Source organism: Taudactylus pleione, unplaced genomic scaffold, assembly GCF_031769625.1.
Source record: "Taudactylus pleione unplaced genomic scaffold, aTauple2 ptg000019l, whole genome shotgun sequence".
Classification (NCBI taxonomy): Eukaryota; Metazoa; Chordata; class Amphibia; order Anura; family Myobatrachidae; genus Taudactylus; species Taudactylus pleione.
Genome location: NW_028284421.1, coordinates 25,586,768 through 25,612,224, shown reverse-complemented (window position 1 = coordinate 25,612,224; position 25,457 = coordinate 25,586,768). Strand labels below are relative to the sequence as shown.

General features: G+C 40.4%; 1 protein-coding gene across 6 annotated transcripts in view; it reads left to right on the top strand.

The window, feature by feature from the left end:
• The window catches only part of SIN3A (SIN3 transcription regulator family member A), a 52,799-nt gene that overhangs the window by 21,404 nt on the left and 5,938 nt on the right, over positions 1-25,457 (top strand). For 4 of the 6 annotated variants that reach the window (XM_088446189.1, XM_088446185.1, XM_088446187.1 and 1 more), the window contains 8 exons: positions 3,675-3,791; positions 3,933-4,171; positions 4,514-4,697; positions 4,851-5,433; positions 5,660-5,829; positions 10,177-10,350; positions 11,485-11,577; positions 19,741-19,835. In XM_088446189.1, the coding sequence (XP_088302315.1) occupies positions 3,675-3,791; positions 3,933-4,171; positions 4,514-4,697; positions 4,851-5,433; positions 5,660-5,829; positions 10,177-10,350; positions 11,485-11,577; positions 19,741-19,835 (1,655 nt within the window). Of the gene's footprint in view, positions 1-3,674; positions 3,792-3,932; positions 4,172-4,513; positions 4,698-4,850; positions 5,434-5,659; positions 5,830-10,176; positions 10,351-11,484; positions 11,578-19,740; positions 19,836-20,220; positions 20,273-25,457 lie in introns of all 6 variants that reach the window. The other 2 variants (XM_088446190.1, XM_088446191.1) reach the window with 2 other exon arrangements.

Genomic DNA, 25,457 nt, shown 5'->3' with positions numbered 1-25,457 from the left:
TTGGGGTGCAAAAAAAAAAATGGGGAAAAAATTGTTTAACAATAGGGAAATAGGTTCAGGGCTATTCTGCAAGTATGCGGCAGGTGTTTTCTAGAAATGGGGAAAAAATTGTTTAACAATAGGGAAATAGGTTCAGGGCTATTCTGCAAGTATGCGGCAGGTGTTTTCTAGAATAGAATTATAGCGGCAGGTGCACAAATGCAGAATTTTTAAAAACGTACTTTAGGGACATCAAAATATGCTAGTACCCATTTTCATGTACCCCAAATTTGATGGGACCACTTCAAAAAACGAAAAAAATAACCCAAGTGCTCTTCTGCATCACTTCTTCAATGTCGGGAAAAAAAACTCCTGCTGCGGCTATTTAAAGCCCCGACTGTCAATTAAAGGCTAAAACGGGGGTACCCATAGTGTTCCCCCATGTTTTTACAACTTTAGGGGGGTCTTACAATTATTTTTAGGAAAAATTCGTAACTTTACGCAAATCCCACTTCGGAGTTTCCCGTTTTCGTTAATTTGATATTGAATACGGGGATAAGCGGGAGCGCGCACCATACCTTAACGCAGAAAAAAACTCCGATATGAAACGTTAACTTCGCCAGGGAAGTTAACCTTTCATATTGAATACCCCACATACTCTTAAAACATGGACTGTTGGAGTGTGCTTTGAGCACAAAGTTGGAAGACACTGGATTAATACAATATATTAATACTTGTAGCAATAAGAGTTCTTATATAAACATCTCTCAGAAAAACACACAGAATAAACCTGGTCTGTAACAGTTGCACAAAATCCTTTTATTCTTTTGTTGTAAAAAATTGTATTTATCTGCAATAGGTCTGTCTTTTGGGAACACTGCGGTATAGTGAGGAAGGAGGTTAAGCACTTGGACAAATTTACCAACAGGTCAAGCACCTCTCCTCTCCCAAAAAAAGAGACCCATGATGTCTGCCAGAAAGCTCAGTGCTGTTTATAACAAAGCCCCAGGGAAAAGACCAGACATACAGAACAAGGAGAGGGCAGAGCTGGATTCTCCAAGAACAAAAATAAAACCAGAACGGAAGCAAGATCAGGGTCACGTGAGGGCTCTGTCTTGGCAACCCAGTGCAGCAGCAGGCACAGCTCTGAATGTTGTCTGTTGTGCAGTCCATAACCAACCTGTCCCCTTTATGCACTGCAACTTGTTCTGAATGTGCGGTCAGTTTGTTATTGTGCACAGCTGCAGTTCTCTTGTCATTGTTCCAATCAGGCCAATATTTTGAGTTCTAGAACTGCGTGTGCTCAGATGAGACTTACATCCTGCAACCACTTACTGGCAAGTCCTACATCAAAATGGTTGAGTATGCCTGGGTTGAGGTGTCGGGCCCGCTCCATGCAGAGCTTCTGGAGATGTATGCCTTCTCCGGAGGTCAAGTAGGTCTGAGCCTTTCCTCTTCTACCCCTCTAAGAGCCTCAGGACTTAAGACTTCCCTTCCTGTACTGCAGGAACCTTTTGGGCTCTACTGCATCATTGCCGGAGGAGCGAGTTTTGTCTTTGGGTATTATCTTCTCTAGTGAACGTTTTGGAATCCACCACAACCTATTTGCAGATGTGTTGGACTCCAGCTGCACTTCAATCTTCGTATGTGTGACTGAGGAGTCCTTCCAATGTAAAAGTAAGAAGAATGACTGTTTTGGCCTTTTTTTTTTTATCCTTTGGCAAGGATTCCTAGAGGCAGCTGGGAGCAAGGATATTTGGTGCATGCCCTCTGGCAGGTGCTGAATCTTCAGAACAACGAGGTGTCTGTTAACCAGACTTTTAATTCACCGTGCTGTGTTTTCTTTCCCCTATTTGGGTGATCTTTGGTGTCCACTATGATCAGTTTTGGCTACAATTCCTGGCTCTTGAGTCAGTCCAGACTTTGGAGTCTCATCGATTATAAGAGAGCCACCTAGCTTTCCCAGTAGATGATCTTCCTTGGGTCCCGATCAACATCAGTCAGCAGAATGTGTTCTTACCTGGGAATAAAATCCTCTACTGGGCTCAGACAGGTGCTGTTGTCCCTTGCATGCCTGTCCTAGTAACCTTATGGGAGATGTACAAAGCCTTGGGATGTGATAAAGTACCAACCAGTCGGTTCCTAACTGTCACTTTGCAGGCTGTGTTTGAAATATGACAGTTAGGAGCTGATTGTTTGGTACTTTGGGGTCTATTTACTAAGCCTCGGATGGAGATAAAGTGAATGGAGATAAGGTACCAGCCAATCAGCTCCTAACTGCAATGTCACAGTCTGTGTTTGAGAAATGACAAGAGCTGATTGGCTGGTACCGTATCTCCGTTCACTTTATCCAAGGCTTAGTAAATAGACCCCTTTATCTCTCTCCACTTTATCACTCTTCAAGGCCTAGTACATCTCCCCCCTTGTTTCTTCTATGAGGCATTGTACTCCTAAATTATCCCATTTGAGTGTTTTTAAAATTGAACTTGTTTTTTTTTTTTTACCTTCTATATAAAATTAATTGGACTGTTTGTTTATTTGGTTATGCATTCGGACACTCCTGTACAGATTGGGATAAAACCAACGCGAGCTGGTCCAGTTGGATCCTGTCCAGATTTTAGGGGGGTAGGGGGGGTGGGGTGGGCAAGCAGGCAGGGACCCAGTCAGACCTCCTGTTGGTGTATGCTGAGCAGAACTTTGACCTCCAGACAAGACAGCTTTTCAAACGGTCTTTGAGTGTGTCTAACTTTGTTGGTGGCTGTGGGGCAACTATTTTAGCAGTGATCTCCTGGTCTGGTAGGTAACAGATGCAGGCCTTCAGGTCTGTGGAGCAGTGCTCTCTGGTCCTTTCAGTTTTTGGTAAACCTTTAGCCAAAATTTGGAGTGTTTTCCTCTCCAGAAGCCATTTTGCAGCTTATGGACAATCCATATGCACTCAGATAAGGCCATGTGAGACTCCTGTAAGAGGTGGAGCTAAACGTTCCAGTCCTCTCAGCGGTGTTCACCTTGGGTGTAAAAGACTGAGAAAGCGATTTCTGAGCAGTCTGACCCTTCACCCAGGCATTCTGGTTCCCTCTTGGGGAAGTCTTGTGCACCACTAATAGTTTAAGATATGAGGGCCCTGTCTTGTAGGTCTCTCTTCCTCATAGTCTATGAAAATTGGACCATTCTTAAAACCAAACTTTCCTTTTAAAACCCATCTTACTTGGTCATGATACTACAGCGATGAGTCTTCAAAGATAGAGGGCTCTCTTCACTGTCTGGATAATGTAAGTGGTATTGCAGACCAATGTCTGAGGACATTGTCTGCTGCAGAACAGTACTTATGTTACCACTAGTTAGTTGGAAGTGATGTGCTTATCTTGGGAATACTGAATGGGAAATATTTGGTTAATAGAGCATAAGATTAAATGATATGTGATCTGCTCCTATGAATCGTAATAAAACAGGTCAACCTGTGCACACAGAGGTTAATCCTCAATACAACAGAAACATAAAGGGACCTATAAGTCTTAAGAGTACCTTTCCTTGATGCCTGCATAGTGATTCCATGACTTGGATTGTTCTTCTTAAAGGAGGAGCTGATCTGCAGAGCCTGGTGAAATGTTCCTACTTTTTGCAAAAAATAAAATAAAAAGTGAGAAAAGCCATTTCGCTAACTGGGCTATATTATCTACCTCTGTCTCCACCTGCAGGTCCTGAATGACACATGGGTTTCTTTTCCATCTTGGTCAGAGGACTCCACCTTTGTCAGTTCTAAAAAGACCCAGTATGAAGAGCACATTTACCGCTGTGAAGATGAACGGTTTGAGGTGTGTGTGTACTATTTTTTTTCATATTTTATCATATCTCCTTTAAATCCTTTTTTCTTTTTTTTTTCCCCCCCTCATTCTATAAATGTACTAATCATGTTATCTGATTATTTTTATTTTGTTCGGGTTCTATTGCTTCAGCTGGATGTTGTGCTAGAGACCAATCTAGCAACTATCCGCGTGCTAGAGTCTATTCAGAAGAAGCTTTCACGACTATCTGCAGAGGACCAGGCTAAATTTCGTTTGGACAACACTTTAGGAGGAACTTCAGAAGTCATTCATCGCAAGGCTCTTCAAAGGATATATGCAGATAAGGCAGCTGATATAATAGATGGCTTGAAGAAGAACCCAGCTGTCGCTGTCCCAATTGTGTTGAAAAGGTTGTTTTTTTTTTTTTTTTCTTTTACAACTCTTCACACTCTAAATATGTAGACGTTGTGAGTTGTTGTGTTTCTAATCTTATGTCTTTGCATCTCCACCGCTGTTGAAGTCAAGTTTGTTAATGATATAACAAACCAGTGTCTAGTCTCCAATCAGGAGGACAAATCTATACTGTATTTGGGTGGTGACAACATCTATATTGTGAAATACTTGTGTAGCATCATGTATAGATCTTGCTCTGGAATTGTAGGCACCTAACAATTAATTATTGACCCATATTCTTAAGTTGTTATGCCATGATTTTCCTTCTGTCAGACTAACTTAATTCTGCCGCGTTTAAGGTTGAAAATGAAGGAAGAGGAATGGAGGGAAGCCCAGCGAGGTTTCAATAAGATATGGCGAGAGCAGAATGAAAAGTACTACCTGAAATCGCTAGATCACCAGGGAATAAACTATAAACAGATTGACACAAAGATCCTTCGCTCAAAGAGTCTGCTCAATGAAATTGAGAGTATTTATGATGAGGTGAGTGCGCTCTAATCAACAACTTGTTCTATCTATAACTTGGTATACAGAATCCGTTTCAATCTCTACTTTGTCCTACCTGTGTCTTTGCACATTCACATAATCTTACTGGGTGCCACCAGTCTCTTATGGTATATGTCCGCTTTTCTTCAGCGACAAGAGCAAGCGTCAGAAGACAGTACGGGAGTCCCCACAGGACCTCACCTCACCCTGACATATGAGGACAGACAGATCCTAGAGGATGCAGCTTCTCTCATTATTCACCATGTGAAGCGACAGACTGGTATTCAAAAAGAGGACAAGTACAAGATCAAACAAATTGTTTACCATTTTATCCCAGACTTGCTCTTCTCCCAGCGAGGGGAGCTGTCTGATGTGGAAGAGGAGGAAGAGGAGGAGCCAGTTGAAACAGAAGATGGGATTACCAAGAAACACAATGGCGTGGGGGGTGGTGGTGGCAGCAGCCCACCAAAAGCCAAGCTAATGTTTGGAAACACTGCAGCGCAGAAGTTTAGGGCCATGGAGGATGCGTACAACTTGTTCTTCGTTAACAATAACTGGTACATCTTCCTGCGCTTGCACCAGATACTCTGCTCTCGCCTCCTGCGCATTTACAATCAAGCAGAAAAGCAAGTCGAGGAGGAGATGCGGGAAAGAGAGTGGGAGAGAGAGGTGCTGGGTCTGAAGAGAGATAAGAATGACAGTCCTGCCATCCAGCTGCGGCTGAAAGAGCCAAGTAAGTGTAAGGTTATGAATTGAACAGGGGGTCGTGGTTTCTGTTATATTCAGAGTGGAGCTGAAGTGCCACTGAGTGGATAGTGCTCTAGTCACCATTTATTTTATAGTTGTCCACTTTTTCATTTTCGATTTACAGTTTTCTAGTGTCCCCTGAATACTCTACAAATGTTGCAAATCACAAATGAGCCCTATAGGATGTTTAATACAGTTCCTCTGTTTTACAGTGGACATTGAAGCTGTGGATTACTATCCAGCATTCCTAGATATGGTTCGTAACCTGCTGGACGGGAATATGGACTCAAACCAATATGAAGACTCCTTGCGGGAGATGTTCACCATTCATGCCTTTATTGCCTTTACTATGGACAAGCTGGTACAAAGCATAGTCAGGCAGGTGAGTAGTTCCAAAATATTTTGACCAGCAACAGGTGTAAGTGTAATGGAAAAACTGTTATAAAGAGGCCACAATAAATGAGGCTAATGATCAATGAATAGAGATGCAAAAGAGCTAAAAACATGTAACTTACTGACTGCTTTCATTAATATCACAGCAGTACTTTTATTTGCATGATTTGCAGTTGTAAGAACCTTCACTGAGTGCTGATTGGTTCTTCCATGCACCATACAAGTTGTGCAGTCAGAACACGGTCATGTACTATAAAAGCATTAGAGAATCCTCACTGAGTAGCGCTTCCTCCAAATGCAAAATGCGACCACTTGCCAGTGGTTATTTTCAGTAATTTGGCAATGTTTGCATTTAAAGACTAGTTTTACTTTGTAAACCCCTGTCTGTCTGCCCCTCCCCTTTAGACTGTATGCTTTCACGAGCAGGGACCTCTTCCCTCATGTGCTTTGCTTTTACTTATACCACCCTCTCCTCCCCACTGCCTACAACAGCACCTGTCCCTTGGGTATTCTGACTGCTGATGCCACAATGTTTATAAACCATGTCTATGTACTGCTATGTTCTGTACTGTAAGTGACTTTGTTCTTTTGTTCATTCTGTTTGTCTGTGGAGGAAATGTACTAAGCCTTGGAGAGAGAAAGTGAACGGCGATAATGTACCAACCAATTAGCTCCTGTCAGATTACAGGCTGTATTTGAAAAAGGACAGTTAAGAAGAGCTGCTTGGTACTTTCTCTCACCAAGGCTTAGTACATCTACCCCTATGTCCAATCCCCTTGTGGCGCCATATAAATAAAGAATAATAAAGTGGCAGGGTTGCTATCTCTGTGTAATTATAAATGTGCATGACATTGTAGTAACATGGAACTTGGATGTGTATAGGTGCATGAGAAACTGACTTTCACACTCCTAAAGGCAACTATGGTAATGGATCACTGTGTGTGCGGAAAGTTTAATTTACAAATACTGGGCTTGATTCTCAGTTGCATGCAGGCCCAAATGTGGCCACGCTCTAAATGCGTATGGAATGCTAATGTGACTACAAGTACATCATAATACTACGCATCGCACCAATTTCTTCTGTATGGGAGAGCAGCTGCCATCATTATCATCTGCACTTACACCTACCCCATACTTGGGAGCAAGAGATCAGACTGAAATTGGCATACTCTCTGTATATGTACCTCTTAGAATATGATGTAACTTTGGCTGCATGCCCATGACACTGCCATGAGACTGTCCTGTTCCTAGCATACACCCGGAATCGCACATTTCACAGATGGAACGAAACTTTGGATCAGCTGCACTGTATTAACCTGAACAGTTAATAACGAGAATGCAACCTTTCCGTTTGCTAGGTCTAAATGACAGTGCTCCTTTTTTAACCACTTGCCTGGCATGGTCGCAGCCTTTGCAACCACACCAGGCTGTGCATTATCTGATATGGTCTCCAACAATGCGACCAGTCCGATGCAGTGTGGGCTTCTGCAGGAAGTGAATCTTCCCGGAGCTGCTGCTCTTAAGGACCTTCCGGTCTGCTACACATCCCTGCACACTGCCCCAGTGTCTGCTGTGCTGCCGATCACTGCTGATCAGTCAGCCCAGCAGGACTCCCTGTGTAAATTAACCTCAGTCCCCTAGAGTGTACTTGGTGGCTGAAGCCCCTGGGGGAAAAAGTTGCGATGTTTGGAGAAGAAAGTTGTTTTGTTAAATCATTTTGGATAAGTTTGAAATACATGTTTTTCACCTAATTAGCTCATAAAAATCCTGACAATTTCTGAGCGGTATTTAGAATTTTCAATTTTTTTGTCAGGTTATGTGGTTAAGAGACAGTTTCCAGTGTCCATAACACAGCAACTCTTGCTTCTAGTCTGTTCCCACAGTGTTACAAGTGTGTTATGCTGGGTTGTATGGCTGTTGTGTGCCTTATTTTCTTCTGTCTGCCTGTCTTACATCCTTTCTGTCTTTAGTCCCTCCCCAAAGGGTGAGGTCCAGTTCTCTGGCAGTGTGGTATCTCCTACTTTGTATAACTTGCCAGAAATTAGCATGTTGGCAGCTCCTTCCTCTCCTGTGATCCCATTTGCTGGAAAGTTCTTTTTATTGGCTTGGGTTTAGCTGGGAAGCTGGTGTTTTGTACACACGCTATACCTGCTTATTGCGGTGTCTATTATGCAGGGTACACTCCTGCTGTTGTGTACCCTACATCTGCCTGCCTTCTCCCTTTTTCAACCATGACCGCTGCAGAGGGAGTCATCCCAGGTCTAATTCAGATTGTGCAGTTGCAGTGACTTTTTTATTATATATATATATATATATATATAATTTGTTTTAACTACCTGTTTTAAATGTCTTGCTAAGTTTCCAACTGGACAGTCAGCCACAAGTGCCATATGCATGGCAAAAAAAAGTGGTGCAGATGCCCCTGGGGTCCGTGACTGTTCTGGCAGAATAAGCCAGGGCTAACATTTCGGAGTACATACAACTTACTGCATAACCTCCGCCGATAGGGGATGGATACCATCATTCCGCCTTTTTTTTTTGCCAAACTAGCAGCCACTGACCCCATGTACTTATGCTGTTTGGTGTGTTAAAGTTGTCCTCTTTGGAGCAGATTCTTGTGAAATCTAGCTATTCTGCTATTCCATCTAATCTTGAGTTTGTTCTCTGCTCACTATACCCTCTTGTTTAAGGCATGGAAGGCGGACAAAAAGTCTAAGTAGACTTTAGATTCTGTACCTGTTTTTGGGTGAGATTTTATTTAGCCCAGAATTGGTTGATCTCGTTAGGTAGGTGACATGTGGAAAGAGTTCCTGCCGTGATGCTAGTTTCATTCCTTTCACGCTTCTTGCAACAGAAGAGGTCTTGAGATGCCAGTTTTTCACCTCTCATGGAGGGCAGTCTAGATTTAAATAACCTTGGCATGATAACAGATCAACAACCAAGCCTGCAGTCTACCCGCTGTGCATTTGCTGTGGTGGGAACTTGCTTGCTCCTTCGGTTGCTGAGGAGCGATAACCTGAACAAGGGTAGTCCAGTTGCCATTGAAAACAGGATGATTCAGTAGTGTTTCTGTTAATCTAGCATCTTTATACTGCATGTATTTTGTTACGTTGACCCTCTTGTACATTTACACAAATGCTATTCACTACAATCTTTCACACTTAGTGACACATCTCTATTTATGATCTTTAATACATACCTAAGTATGCTTTCTCATTACAGGCTTGGCCACCCATATACAACATTGGGGGAATTCTAAAATTTATAAAGTAGCAAAATGATGACATATTGCACATGTTCCTATTTTAAATTGCATGTCAAACATTTAGTTTGGACTATAATAGAAAATGGAACAAAGAAAATATTCAGCAGCAGTGCCACCTATTGGCATTATTTATTCATTGCATTCATTTTTTTTCTCAGGTTTTGTGGTATGTGTGTATAATAAATATATATGTGTGTGTCTAATATTTTAGCTTCATTTGCATTTTTATGAATTGCTTGCCAGTTCCATTTAATCAGCTGTAACCAGGCTCCACTATCAATAGGCTGTGTTACATATGCTCGAAAGGTGCATTTCTTGTACACCATATTTATCATACAGCACAGTTGTAAAGGTGCTTGTCCACAAAAATAAAATAAAAAGATCATAGCCTTCATTAGTGCTCAAGCACCCTTATATGAAGGGTAATGCTCGTCTCCTGTAAGACCAGTACAGTTAAAGTGTCGATCAGACTAGCTATCTTTGTATGAAATGTAATAAAAATGTTCAGTGGCAAAAAAATATATTCATCTTGGTAAGGGATATAATAATTTTGGCATCCATAAATGTCGACGAGCACTTATATCGCAAACTGTATGCTGACATGAAATATTTAAAAGCTTTACCAATCTCATTATTAGCGTATCTTTATACAGTGTTCGTCAGAAGTATGAATGTCAAAAATACATACCAACCCCTTGATATTATTACATATTTAATTAAATCCCAAACACTATAAGCAGTTCCTGTGTCCTCCTTTGCTGTATGTTTAGAGAACAGTACAGTAACATACTATACATAATTCTTTAATTTTTACTACTTGTATGTTAAATTACATATGTATCTTATAATAAAAGGACACTGACTTCAACGTTTCAGTTTCTGATCTTTAGGTTTGGTGATGTTACGGTTATTAGTTTCCTATTCTTCACTGAAATAATAAAATCTGCGAGCTAAATTAAACTGGGTGCCTTAACCATTTCCTGCTCAGGGTGACTGGAGATTGAAAATGTGGATGTAGCATGTGTTGGTGATTTTTCTGTTAATTGAGACCATTTCTTCTTACTCTCTTAGCTCCAGCACATAGTCAGTGATGAAATCTGTGTACAGGTGACAGATCTCTACCTCTCTGAGAGCAGCTGTAATGCTACAGGGGGTCTACTGGGTACCCAAGCATCCCGCAGCCTGAGTGAGGCCAACTACCAGCGGAAGGCTGAACAGCTGATGGCTGATGAGAATTGTTTTAAGGTGATTTGCATATGTTATGTATGTTTCTTATGTGTGATTGTGGGACAGTAATCGTGTAAAGTTCAATGGCACTGCAGTGGCTTTTGTGCAACCGCCATCTTTCTTGATACAAAGATTCTTTTGAAAATGGTTCACAGTTCTTTACTCAGACACATTAGCAAAGAGTAGCAAAAGTTGCAATAAACTGACTTATGTATAAAAGCATAGTTAACTTGTGTGAGAATTTTTAGATACAATTTTCTTATACGATTAAATAGATCAATAAAATTGCTTTCCTATATGCGATAAGAAGCCGGGTATGTGCATATCATGTAAGCAATTGGGCACATCCAAAAGTGTATCACACTGTTACACAAGAAATGCACAGTCACTTTTCTGTATATACACTTAAAAGGATTGTAGTCGGCTACCTGCATCACTGCAGTTCCCAGCTACTGACTTTGTTCATTTTAGTGCAGCTGTTTTTCTGCACTTTGGTCAGAGAATGCCGGTTACCGCGCCGTAACACCCTTTTTAAGGCGCAATAACCGGCGTTCTCCGACCACACAGCGCACTGAATTGAATAGCTCCAGGAGCTCGCTCCCAGCGCTATTCAATTCGCGTTGAATTGAATCGCCCCCATTTGACATTAAGGATGACTAATGAGAAAAAAGAAAAATCCAGTGAATGCAAAAAATATATGCTGTTCAGATGAGCTTGCCATGCTCTTCTTTTTGTTGTGTGGTTGTTAAATTCTATACATCCTTTTTGTATTCAATGAAAACTTTCCAAGTGCTTCTATTTCACTTGAAAAATGGTTTAAAAATCCCATAAAATAATTATCTAATGCAGTTTAAATAGATGAGTCATCAGTCAAGTAGTTTAGTTTATGGCTCTAGGCTGCCTCTCTGCCTGAATCCACCAAAACACCATTTCAGCAGCAATTGACCAAAGAGATTTGAAAAAGTATAGTCCAGGTAAAGGTCACCCATCTCCACAGTTTGCCCTGGGTGCTATCAGTAGGTGACTGTACATGCTAAGATTTTTCAGTATACTCTGTACTCTTTAGGTAGAATTCCTACAATTAACTTTCCATTCTTCACAAAGACTTATTTTATTTATTTTTTTAATATATATGTATATATTTTCTTGCAGTTGCTGTTCTCCCAGAGTTGTGGCCAGGTGCAATTAACAATTGAACTACTGGACACTGAGGAAGAAAACTCAGATGACCCAGCGGAGACCGAGGTAAGCCCAACTCGTGCCTGAGGGGCTCCCGGTTGCCGCCAACCCAGGCAGGACCCTGACCTCCAGGACCTACTGGGGAAAGGGTCACGGGGGGGATTTGTGAGACCTAGAAATCCTGCCTTCTGAGATCAAATCACAGCCCACCCCGGTCACACAAAACCTGCAGTGTGAATACTGTCTGATATTTTTTTTTACATACTTGTACATAATGTTACCAATCTGTGGTTTGTTACAGAATCCAGAAAATACAAACTTCCAAATATTTTCCCAAATTTTGGAACAGAATCAAATTGTAATATAATAAACTTGTTTTAACGATCCAGGGTGACTCAGTGATTTGTTCTGTTTTTTTTTTGTTTTTTTTTGTTCTGTCACTTTCCTATTTTTCCTTGTTTGTTTTTCCCTCTTTTTCTCCCCTTCATATTCACTTTCTTGCTGAATCCATTAAACTATACGGTGCATTGGTCCCCCTTCCAGAATCATTTCCCTGTGGCAAATGTGGATATATAAGTTGTATACCAGTGAAAATAATTGTAAAGTATTTACATGAAGAGGACTGCTTTTCCCTTAGCCGTGTGTAATCACAAAATGTCATTCCACGTTCTATTCAGCACTCTGGAAAGCTGTGGGCCACTATAGACGACGGCCAGCAGCTACAGAAGTGTGTATTCTCTGATTGTGTCTTACATAGGGGGTAGATTTACTAAAGCTTCTAAAATTAAGTTGTTTGGTTGCTACAAAAAAAAAAAAAACAATCAGATTGTCTGTCACTTTCTAGGATGCAATAGAGAAATAAGAGCTGTAATCTAATCTGTTCCTATGGGACACACCTCCACATTTTAAGAAGCTTCAGTGAATCTAGCGTCTGGTCTCTGAAGCTGGGTACACATTAGACGATATGTCATTCGATCCAGCGGATCAGGCCGACATATTGTCCACATCGCCCAGTGTGTACCCACTATGAACGAACCTGTGGTGGTCATTCATCGCATCTACAGATTTAGTATGCATGCTCAATGTGTCAATTCGATGGACGACCCCATGCTACTAGATATGGTTGGTGAACGACATATCGTGCGGTGGTTCACCACATTGCGTGGTGTCAAAAGGTTCAAAGGATATGTCGTCCGAGGTTTCATGGTTTGGCAGGGTACCCATGACGTCTAATGTGTACCCAGCTTTGGTGCTCCTTCTTGGCAGCCCAGCTTGTTGGAAAGAATGTATAGCCAGTGGACAACCATGTTGTAGATGTTAAACTTTGTGGGTTTTTTAATGTTACCTGCCTTAAGCCGATGAGTAATCCAACCACTAAAAATTTGAATGCAAATCTGACCTAGTTCTTGGAGCCACAAGAAATCTGCTGAGAAGTACACCAGGATGATTATTATATAAATATATAAATGGGAACCTTCCATACGTGTGAGGATTTTGGACATTTGCCTTGAAATAGCTTTCATTTCCACTGTTTGCCCCAAATATGGATTAGTCATTTTTAGTTAATTTGTTATTTTATGTTGGTAAATGTTGTTAACCCCAGAACCAACTAATGGGGATCGCTCCTAAAAAGAAAAGGGGGCAGAAACATGTAATAAGAGGCTACGACTGATTTGCTTTATAGCACCACAAAACCTTTTTCATGTGCCACCATCTTTTATAGTATACACTCCCCTCCGAAATCTCTGATGCTGATTCTTGTTAAAACAGAAATCCGTTTACAGATTGGATGGTGTATGAGATCCCTATTATTTGTCTGTCACTGGTTACGCAGAACGACAATGACCCTTCTATTGGGTACTCCACCGTATATGGTACAATGGTGTGATGCAACATTAATTGTTGGAATGTCTGGAAACCAATGATCAAGCAAACTGTATCTACCTGTTACAGATGAGAACTGAAGTCCTACTTTTATTGTTCTGATCAACAGCACTCCACTCCATAATAAAAAGAGCCTGATCTACGTAGGATATTGGGATAAAAAGAGCAGCTTTGTTGTGTGAGACTGGTTTATTCACATAACATAACCACAAACCCTTACTTCGTATTTAAATCAGAACTTAAGGTAAATGCAGTAGTGCTAGCTGCCTCCCCCCTCATAACCAGCTATATGTGCATAGCTGATAGAATCTGGTTGCTATGGGCAACATCTCCACTTCTAAAAACCCCACACTTTAGTAAATATACCACTTAAGTCTTTAGGACACTGGAACATTACTCGGTCAAACATCCCAATAGTTTGGACTCTTTTCTGGTTTTCAGAATCCAATAAAGTGTGGTCATCTAACAATTGCTGAACTTTAAGCAGCTGTTCCTGTTCTCTAAGAAAGGATTGGCCTACAGTACTTACTTTCTATGAACATTTATTACTTCCAGAATGTGTAGTACAAACATTTTGATGGTAAATTAGTGTCAGGAATATATTGACATGAGCAGTCTAATATCTGGTCTATACACATTTTAGACCAATTCTGGAAAGTCTAATGCACATGTAACCTTATTTGTGAGAATCTTTAGCTGAACCTTAGTTCTGTACACAGCTAGTGGTTAGTTCTGTACAGCAGATCATTTGGGAATGCCCACGATTCCTGTCCTCTTAGGAATTCAATTCTAGTTTGGTGGCTCTTTGGTGTGTATGAAGAACTGAAAGCATTTAGCAGACTGCTTACTAATGGTGGTATACCATGCTAGTATATTGCCGTTCTTTAAGTTGAGTCATTAATGTTCAGTTATTAATTTGTTAATTTCCCCAATCTGCATAATGTTGTGGTTTTGTCAGTTCCTAAATGGCTTGGTGCTTTGAAAGCCTATAATATCCCAGTTGGTCTTCCTCTGCTGACACTACTTCTCAGTAGTTTAATTCTGTTATGCATGTAAGATAGGCACAACAGTCAATTGGAATATATGCAGTAGTTTGTTTTTCCTATATTCATCATCTTTCTGCTTATGTTAAAGATTACTGGTCCACAGAGTAAGGATTGCATGTAATGCCCTGGTTGAAAAGCTAATCATTCATAAAAATGAACTTGCTATAATTTTTGATGAGGAGAATAAAAATGCGGATTTCAGTGTTGTGTAGGTCTGTACAACACAATAGTTTAATGTGAAGATGCTTGTTTTTTCATGTAGGTTGCAATAGCTGAATGTATGGATGCCTAGTGAAATCACAATGATGGGAAATACAACATGGTCTCATGGTGTATTTTGTCAGGTTTAGGTTGTGTTTCCAGACATTAACAAAGAATGCAGGCGGGAAACCAGTAACATCACATTACTGTGGTGCCTAACAGCTTTTTTGTAATATATTTGAAAATATTAAGAACAATGTAACTATTACATTTTTACCGTGTGTGTGTGTACATACATATTGCTGTTAATATGAAAAGTACCTCCAAGCCCTCTTAAGCCAGTTCTAAGGCTTGTAGTGATGAGAAATGTGTACAACAGGTAATTAAGAAGATCTAGATATATTCTATTTCTATATGTATACATGTTACAATTTCACGTGGCTATTGGTTAAGCGGGCTTTTTGAAGAACCAGGTGTATTGTTTTGGGAGGGATGCCATGCCCGGTCAGATCTGAAAGAAAGCATTAGAAGTCATGTGATGGCTATTCCACCTGACATGCTCTGCTATAGGGAGTGCTGTCCTTTGAACAGAAACTATTGACTACAGTGGAGGACACATTGTGCAATTGTCAATTTCCAAGTGACTTGTATGGCCACCTGGTAACAAAACTTGTAACTAATGCTGTTTTTTTTTTTTTTCTTCAACAAATGTCTGATGCATCCTTTTGAAGTATCTGTCCAAATTTCTCTTTGTGATGAGCCTTAAAAGTGACTCCAGAGTGCTTAGTAGTGAATTATGTGAGGATAGATATGTATACATGTGTGCACACACTCAAAAATCACTGTTACTGCTAATAGTAGTAAACAAGACGTGCAACAGTGTACATAGTACCAGATATGAATTGAAACTCTACTGGAAGGTGATTTTGTTTTTTAATTGTACTGCATGGTACATGGCAGGTAGCATTACCATGTCCCAATAACACAGAGCTGAGACATGGAAGTGAAGGAGAAAGTCTCTACTGCATTATCCAGGTCTCCACTACATCACTTATAAATGGTATTCTTTTCACTTTACCATTCCACATACACCAATGTCTGCAGGTGTTTTGATGAGAATGGCGGAACCATTTGTTTGGAAAATGAGATGCTTCAAATAAGCATCTTTTGGGGAGATTGTCCTTAGTTTCAGTACTTAGAAAGTAAATGCTTGTTCCATTTTGCATTGCATCAGCAGTCTGGAATGGAGATGGGCATCTGTTAACCATTTCTAAATCAGGTGTTGCTTGCCCGGAAATGGTATGCATGCAGCGATCTGATTGCTGCAATATGCAGTGATTTGACTTTTTGCTCTGATTGTGTAATAAAGTTGTTTTAGTATTGTTACAACTGGTACATCTGCATGCTGTGTAGATTCGCTGTTATTATATAGGTTTATGCACCTACTTTTGCCTATTATCAGAGTACAGTGCCCATATGGCAATTACCTAATAAAATAGTTAAATGAAATAAGGATAGCCCTGTCTGAGAAGGATTTTGCATGGTTATAGTGTTGTCCCATTATGCATTGCTTTTAACTTTCATCATTAACTAAATGTGCTGTTTTTCTACCCAGAATCTAGCATTTGTGAAACTGACCCTTCCACCAGCTCTCACTCTCTGTTCTATTTCATGACTGAATTGAGGCATTATAGTGTTAGAGACATCAGTACAATGCATTCTGTGTAAAAATGAATGTAGGGACAGCGACCAGGGGTGCCCAATCTCTGCGACCTAAGGAGAACTAGTGGGTTTCCCAACTTAATCCAAATGGAATAGAATTGAAAGCAGGAGAGTACCTCCGGCACTGAGAAGGGTACTTTATAGATCAAAATATCATTGACATCATCCACTATGCAAAGCTAGTCCCTTTCTCTCCATAAATGGGAGCCTAGCAATATAGGACTGTTAAAGGCAGTGTCAGCACTGGAATACACCCTCTTTTATCTCATGTTTGGGTATGTACTGCAATTGGCAAATAAGGGGATAACCCAACAAAATATTGGTAAACAATAATCAAATAATTTTAGATTCATGTAATCCTATTACAACTCACTATTGTCATGGATAAACTGTAAAAATAACAGTCGTTTTCACTACTGTAGCGCAGCGCCGGAGATGCAATGCATTCTGTGAAATGTAAGGATACTTAAGTTTTTTTTTTTTTCTTTCCCCTTGAAAATGTGTATAAAATGGGACTAGTTCTATATAGATGTTTTGTGGCTGCTTCTACTTCTGTGCATATCTGTCCCCTACGGTTTTCTTATTACATGTAAAATGTGTAACCAAGTTGTCATATATACAATCTCCACTTAGTTTTCTCAGTTTATTCTTTATGAATGACCAGTTTAGTTGTCTGATATATGAACGATGACCTTATATACTAAACTGTGACCCAGCTAAACCGATTTGGTGTTTATCTCTTTGAAGTTACCCATTGTCATTACAATGGGAAGTGCCACATGTCCTATCAGTATCCCAATCCTGATTACGACACACTGCTTCAGTCTTTCAGTAGCACCTTGATATCTGCTTTCCTCAAAAATCTGAATGATAATACACTGGTAGTGGATAAAAAAACGGAAACGCCATATAAAGTTGCATCTTAGGAGAATGGGCCACCACCTGTGGCCTGTATGTATCTTCTCATTCAGCCTGCAAATGTCTGGAATTGGGATGACATATGCAGGAACATTCTTTTACAAGAAAGTCACTGCACCAACACCTGGTTTATAGAGGTGTAAAACTAATCGGGTGTCATTCCAGGATGTGCCATAATTCTTGATTTTGGTTTATTAGAGACAGTCATGACATGTATAAATGTCAGTGTCATGCTTATCGAACCAGCTAAACAACATCACTAGAACTACTGGAATCCTTCACAGTTGGAAACAATCACCCAGAGCTGTTCTGTTCCTTAGGTTGGGTGGTTTGGTATATGTGTGCAGTCCTGTGTTGTTGTCAAAGACCTATATTAGACCATGTAACATCCTTCACTGAAGATTTTCATTTGCACTGCTGAATTTTACGATGTTTAAGTGCCTTATGCAATCCAGCTGGATTATGATCTCCTGCTCGGAGTTCTCATTGAACCATTTGTGGTGAAAATGGCTAGTCATGCCTCAGATTGAAATTCACAGGTAATAGACCTGCAATTCCTCTCCTGTTTTACCATGCACTTCAAATTAATGTACATATATTGTGATCCTGAAGTATGTGCTTCTGTCCACTGGTTGCCCTTTGCTGATGTTTTCCCAGTGACAACCACACCTTAGACAAAATATCTCTTGAAATATTAGCAAAGTTAAGTCTGTCTTCAGCTCCTGTCCTCAAAATAACCTTTTTTTTGACAGTCTCCTCTTGCAGCTATGCTAGCCATAGGATAGGAAACCCTGGCTGCTTGTGTATAAGCTGCTGTATTCAGATGCTTAAATGTCCTCATACGCCCAGGTGTCTGTGTATATGTATGTATATGATATATATATGTGTGTGTGTATATGTGTGTGTTTATATAAACCTCATGAAGATTGAGAGGTGTATTGCATCATGCTGAAGATACAGCTAATGACGCCAAATTTAAGTTGCAATCAAAATCCATGATACAAATGCTTCTAAAACAGGCTGTGGTCTTCACGAGTATTCGATAAAATATCAAGCGTCTATAAGTGAGCATCACCTTACAGCTTTCTAAAGTATGTCTGTCTAGTGTCCAAACCTCTTATGGTGGGTACACACTACACGATATGCTCCCTGAGCGATATCGTGTAGTGTTGTCCCCGGCAGGCTGTGCTCAATGTCGTTCATGACATTGAGCACAGCCACTGAACGATATCATTAACGATATCGTTCAGCGCCGGCCTCTCTCCCCCATTCCCTGACATGCAGCAACCTGACGAGATCGTCAGGTTGGCCTGCATGTCAGCCCGATGAACGATAATGACGAACGACCCGCGTGAACGCGCGTCATCGTTATCGTTCATCTTTTTGGGGTTAAAAACGGACGATAAAGTGGACGACTGAACGATAACGATATCGTTCAGTCGTCCACTTTATCGCCCAGTGTGTACGCACCTTTATTGTATTCACTGTCTAGGACACACAGGCATAACTGAAGTATAAATAAGGACACTCAGAATTGTGTCAAAACTAAAATAAAGTTGTGATTAAAAACCAAGCCATGTATTGTAGAGGTGAAGTTGTATTGTCTTTATTTGAATAACAGAACTACTTGTTGTACCCCACGTCTCAGTAATCCGATCTCTGCATATGGTCATGTTTCTGAAAACGTATGCACATCGCAAGTACCTCTCATGGATCTATATATTTGTTAGCTGCAATTCTTGCTACAGCAGACTGGATTTATTTTCTAAAGAACCAGGTTTTTAAGCCTTGTAAAGAAAAATTAGTAACTTTAAGTTTTGTGCTGTTTTCATGACGATACCAGATATCTATATTGACTGCATTGAGTTTAACCAGTCCTATATAAACATAGGACTAAGGACAAACTAGAATTCTAGCATACTTGGGTTAAGGTAGAATGATCTATATATAAACTAGTGACCATGTGGTACTTTTTTATATATAGGTAAGATAAATAAAAATGTTTCCACTGTAATTGCAGTGTCTGCTTCCATTTGGGTCATGGAGATCTAAATAAGTAACAGGAGCAGAAAAGCTTGTGTCTATGTATGCGAGAGCTGCCATATCACGTGTGCAGCTGAGCTATACCAGGGCATCATTCATAGACCAGAATCTAACAGTGCTGTGGAGAACTGAGGTTATATGGGAAACTCTAATACATATAATGCCACTAATATTCTCAGTGAGATGAACTATACATAAAATAAGTGATCATACAGTTCAGTGTTACTGTATGTCCCAATAAATGCCTGCTCTCCTTACAATACACAGTCTATAATGAAGTGTAAGCCACTCTGCATTCCTTCCTTCTGCTTCTCCACTGTGCAGTTCCACTCTTCTATCCTCTGCTTTCCTGTCATGGTTCCTGGCATTCTGGGCTCTAGCACTAATCCTGAACCCATTGTCTTCTTTCTTTAAGCGCTGGTCGGACTATGTGGAAAGATACATGAACTGTGACTCTACTTCCCCAGAGCTGAGAGAGCATCTCGCACAGAAACCTGTTTTCTTACCCAGGTGAGCTCATCATCTGATGCCTGTGCCCAGGTATACTGTCACTAACTTTAGTGAATGAAAACACTTGCCAGTTTTTTTTTTCCCGTAAAAGATCAATTTTTTTTGCTGTATTAGCCTCTTCCACCTCTGCTGGGAAGCTATTCCAGTAAACCTATCTTCACATTTAGTCTGACCACTCCAGCTTGAGCTCTTCATCTGAAGTATTATTCCATGTATTTATGAAGTACAGTCCATTCCCTTGTAAAACGGTCATGAGCTGATCAACTAATTTATTTTATTTTTTTTGCAGATTTATAGGTTATGGATTCATTGTGACATACAAATGTATCTCACAATGTATAGTTATGTGTTCTGTCGCCATATTTTTCACTTGTCTATTCCACAGAACAAAGATTGTTCTTCCAGTGGGACAAACACTACTTGTTGACCATAAAAAGGTGTGTACTGGTGCTTCAGAAAGTTAACTATGTTCTTCAACAGTGTCTATATTTTATTTTTATTTTTTTTAATTTCAACAGCCCTTAAAAATATAAAACTGATGTGTTATGTTGTATATAGCCATTTTCAGTTTAAGGGGTCTATGTACTAAGCCTTGGAGAGACAAAGTACCAACCAATCAGCTTTTAACTGTCACTTTACAGGCTGTGTTTGAAAAATGACAGCAGCTGATTGGTTGGCACTTTATATCCGTTCACTTTAACTCTCTCCAAGGTTTAGTACATAGAACCCACAGTCTGTAAAATGACAGGAGCTGATTGGTTGTTACTGTCTCCGACCAGTTTCTTGCTCTCCAAGGCTTAGTACATAGACCCCTTAGTAACAGACACATCTTAAAATATTTTATAAAAAAAGTGCTGCCATCATTTAATAATGATCTTTGAAATATCCCCTTAAGGAAAGGTTAAATGTGTTTTTTTATTTTTTTTATTTTTTTATTAAGAGAAATGCTTAAGTGTATCTGCACTTACCTGCCACACGATGTATGCACTGTTGTCTGATCTTTTATAGGCTCAAATTCTCTTTCTGCAGATGCAGCTTTAGCATTTTTTTCAGATGGTAAGATTTTGGTCTGTCTTCCAAAATGTGCAGGTTCCCCTGTTTCTTATTGCTGCATACAGAAAACCTCACCAATCTTTGTTAATCAACCTTTTCCTGAACGATATATGCCACACCCTGACTGACAATCTTCTAAAACAATATTTTGTAGGAAAGTGCCTCCAGCATTTAGAAGATGTTGCTACCTACTACTGCATACCATTTGAAAATTTCCAGATGCAACATAACACACTGAAAATGAAGACTCATTAGGAATGTGGCACACTTTCTGAAGCGCTTGTACATACACCTTGTTGTCTGGTGTGGTAATTCACATAGATACTGGTTAGGTAGTTTATGTAATGGGTTTTCAAAGCACCTAGGAAGATACTTTAACTTTGTGTTAACATTCTTTTTGATCTGTACTGATGGTTATTCCAGTTTTTCATATATCTATTCAGGATCAACTTGTATTAATGACCAATTCTTTGTTTTTCTTAGAAACCCAGTTGGGGAGAAACTGGATACCAGGAGGTATAGAGGCTGTAGTACAGGAGCTTTGGCACTTTTAAATCGAACGCCAAAATCTTAAGGTCCTCCCACTGTATATCCTATCGGCTCACTGGGAACTCAGTGGGTTGTTTTTTGTTTATTTATCAAGCGCCCACTAGAGCTTGCTGCTAATTACTATGACTGCATTCAGCACTTCCTACTGTCTGCTCCTTCCCTAAATGGGATTGCCTTCACCACAAGAGTGACTGGGATGGATACCTGTGGCTCCAGTGCCATTGGTAAAGAAGAGATATTAAGGGGGGCGAGTTTTGAGCTAGATTATCTATGGTTGAGGAAGTACTCCCACCTCTAACCCCCAGGCTAGGCCAAAAATGTACGGAACAGCTAACCGTTCTGAACGGTGTCTGTTGTGTAGTCTATAGTTAGCCTGGCTATTGCACTGCAACTTGCCTCGGAAGTGTGTGTCTGTTTTGCAGTGTACTGTAGCTGTCCTCTGTCTCTCCTCATCGTTTGTTTTATGTTCATATAGTGGAGTGAGTTCAGGTGTTGCCCAAGATTGGGACTTCAGCAATATTTTTAACTGTCTTGTGTTTTATCTACATTTTGTAGGGACTAAACAGGTGCTGGCGCTACTGCGCTGCATGTGGTTGAGGATTCCTCCAAAAATGGTTGAGCTGCTTAGGTGACGTGTTTGATTTGGTCCATGTGGAGCTTTTACTGCACTCTGCCTTCCATAAGAAGAGCAGACTGATGCAGCATTACAAGACAAGTCCGCTGCTGCCATGGGGGATGACTAAGTTGGTGCATAACCTCTTTGTGTTCCATCTCCATTGGTGAGGATGATGGAATCCACCTCCAGAACCCTTTTAAGTGTCAGACTTCAAATGCACTTCAGTCGGATTTGAAGTTGTTCCCAAGGCAGATAAAACGGGGCCAATGGTTAGGGCATGGAGGTTTTCGCATTCTTTGGCAAGAATTCCTATAGGCAGGGAGACAAGACCCTGGATGCTGGGTTCAAGGGAACTAGGTTTTGGCCATCATGATTGCAAGCCACAGTGAAGTTTCACTTGGGCACTGGAAAAAGCATTTCTATGTTTAGATTTTATTTTTTTTAAATAGATTTCCTGGGATTGGAGTTTAATTTCCACTACTCAGGCTTGGATACTTCAGAGATCCTAAAAACATAATCTGGACAATTTTTACTGTTCTTCCTGGAGACCGAAACCTAGACCTCCTGTGGATTCCCACATGAGTTCTAGACCCGGATGTTTAGAAGAGATAAAGGACCTGATTCAGTGTTGCTATGTCTGCTTAACAATCCCCATTATCTCACGTAAATCCACACTACCTACGCCCAACTTCATTCTGCATCTCCGTGTGGTAACAATTGGGATGCATGTGCAGTACTTATAACACTGGCTGACTACACGAATATCTGCATTGCGTGCGTTTGTGACTCAGAATCGGATTCTACGTCTTTTGTTTTTATTCTTTTTAACTCCAGTCTCCTTGTCTACAATTTAGATGGATTCTTTTGACCTATGCTAGAACTATAATCTGAAAACCTGGAGCTTGACAAGTTTTAGGTGGTCCATGGACGCACATTTGGAGGTCCCTATCTGAGGGGGGGATAAGTGTATTTTCAGATTATCTGTCAATCCCTCATTTTCAGCTTTGGCTTGATTTCGGTGCAGAGTGTCTAGCGGCCAAGGTAGCTGCCCTTCTCAGTCTGACTGATGGGTCATCCCTTGCTGGGACAATCTGATCAAGGCAAACTCTTTCCTTGCTGCTTTCTGTGGATTTACACCAGACTTTGTAATTACAACATTTACTATAGGGGATCTACATGAGGTTTTTGTTAGTCGGTAGAGGGTTTTATTATCACAAAATCTTTTCTCTAATGGGCTCTGCGGAGTCCCAGTCTTTAGCATCCACCTTTCAAACCTTTTGGATTCCGGGCTATGAAGTTGCATAGCAAAAAGTTGGCCTTCAGGTTGGCTGTCATAGCAAGGATAGGTTTCTCTTTTTGGTCATCCATGAATACGGAGCTGTTCTTAGAAACAGGCCTTTCTTTTCAGCCCAAAATAGACTCCTTATTTTACACGAACATGGTGCTTGTAGTAGTAGTAAATCTCCAGAGGTAAAGGGCACCCTCTGTTTTCAGGGCCAGGGAATTGCATGGGATGCGGTGACCTGTTTATTCTCTACAATATTCACACAAGCGGTTTGCTGCATCTGAACAGACTCTAGTCCTTGAAACTGTGAGCACACATTCCAATATCAGGGGGCCTCCTAGGCACCTGTGCCGGGTGGCCACCTGGTCTTTAGTGAACTCCTTCACAAACTCCTGTAGTTTTGTGTTTTGTTTTTTTCTGAAAAGTTTATTGAAACTTCACTGTGTACGTGAAAGACAGACAGAAATGCAAGCTTAACAAGCCTATTAGTGACAAAAAAAAACATACTCAAAAATTGAGTAGAGTGACTGACTAATTTTGCAATGAGGAGGACAGGAGATACGGTGTTACAAACTTTGAAGAAAAACAGGGAAGAAATGAGAGAGAATGAAAAAGACAGGATGAAAGAAGAAAGAGAACTCTGTCCCATCGGACAATCTGTTTTTTACATAAAATTATGCAGAAACTGCAGGTTCTGCATAATTTTATGTATTGTAGTCATGTACTAAAAGCACAATGCAAGCAAAGTGCTAATTAGCACTTCAGTATGCAGTCCCCATCATTCTTAATGGGGACTATGATCTGACCCCTATATACTAAACTCCAGAAAGCAAAGCTTTTCGGAGTTCAACCCCCAGTAGTTTACACCAACTTCAGTTGTAAACCTATGGAGGCTCCAGGTGAGGGAGAGATCTTTCGATCTCTCCCCCACAGCCCCCGGCTAGCTCCAGAAGCTGACACTGTGCGCATGCGCAGTGCCAGGTTCCCCTGGTGAAGTCTCTCACGTCTGTGAAAGACTTCTACAATTTGCCGGGGATATAATTCGCAGTGACAGTGGTTACCGCAACGGGTGCCTCTGCGAGTTTCCCTTTGAACATAGCGGGGATATTTTCTGTGATTATTAGACCCCCATATCTGGTAAGAAAGTTATCTTAATATTACTCGAATGGGGGTGGGGGTCAAAGTTATGTAGAGAAAGCCATTGGCTCCAAAAGGTTTTGTAGGAGTTAGTTAAGAAAGTCTATCAAATGGAATTTATGAGCAGTATAATAAATCTCAAGATTATTTGCTGAAGTGATGGAAGGACAGATTTTTTCCTATCAGCTGCCAACTGACGTATTGGCAGTGACCATATGCCGTAGCAATTTATTTTGATGTCTGGTAGCTCACGGCAGTCCTTATGTGAAAAGAAAAAGTATTTGGGAAAAAGTGGGACAGCTATTTGGAGGGTACTGGATATTGTCGATGACACCCCGCTAGTGATTTGATAGTTCGGGACACGTCCACCAAGTATGGAGGAATTTAGCCTCTGATGCACATCCTCTCCAGCATCTATCTGAAGCATCTTGATGAAATTTATATATATATATATATATATATATATATATATATATATATATATATATATATATATATATATATATATAAATATAAACAAGATGGTACAAAGTACCATCTATACAGTAGTTTAGTTTGTAGACATTGGGGTAGATTTCTAATACAGACAAGTGAGTGGAGGTTTTACCCATTGCAGCCAATCGGATTCTATCTATCATGTTCTAGAATGCATTTGGTAAATGAGAGCTATAATCTGGTTGCTGAGGGCAACACCAACACTTCCTTTTTAGAAGATTTATTAATTGTACCCAATTCTTTTAGTTTAACACAAATCGAGCTGCAGGCAGCGAACCTCTGTCCACTTGTCATATTTCAAGGACTCCCCCTGCTATTCATTTTTTTTTTTTTTTTTCCTTTTTTCTTTTTTTTTTTTCCCAAGCTGCTCATGCAGGTCTCGAGGGGAGACACGGAAGTCTCATTAAGCTCAGAGTATAAAGTAGATTAGACCTTTCGTAGAAGAGTGTCTGAGACTGATCATTTCAATTGTTGTGAAGGGTCTATG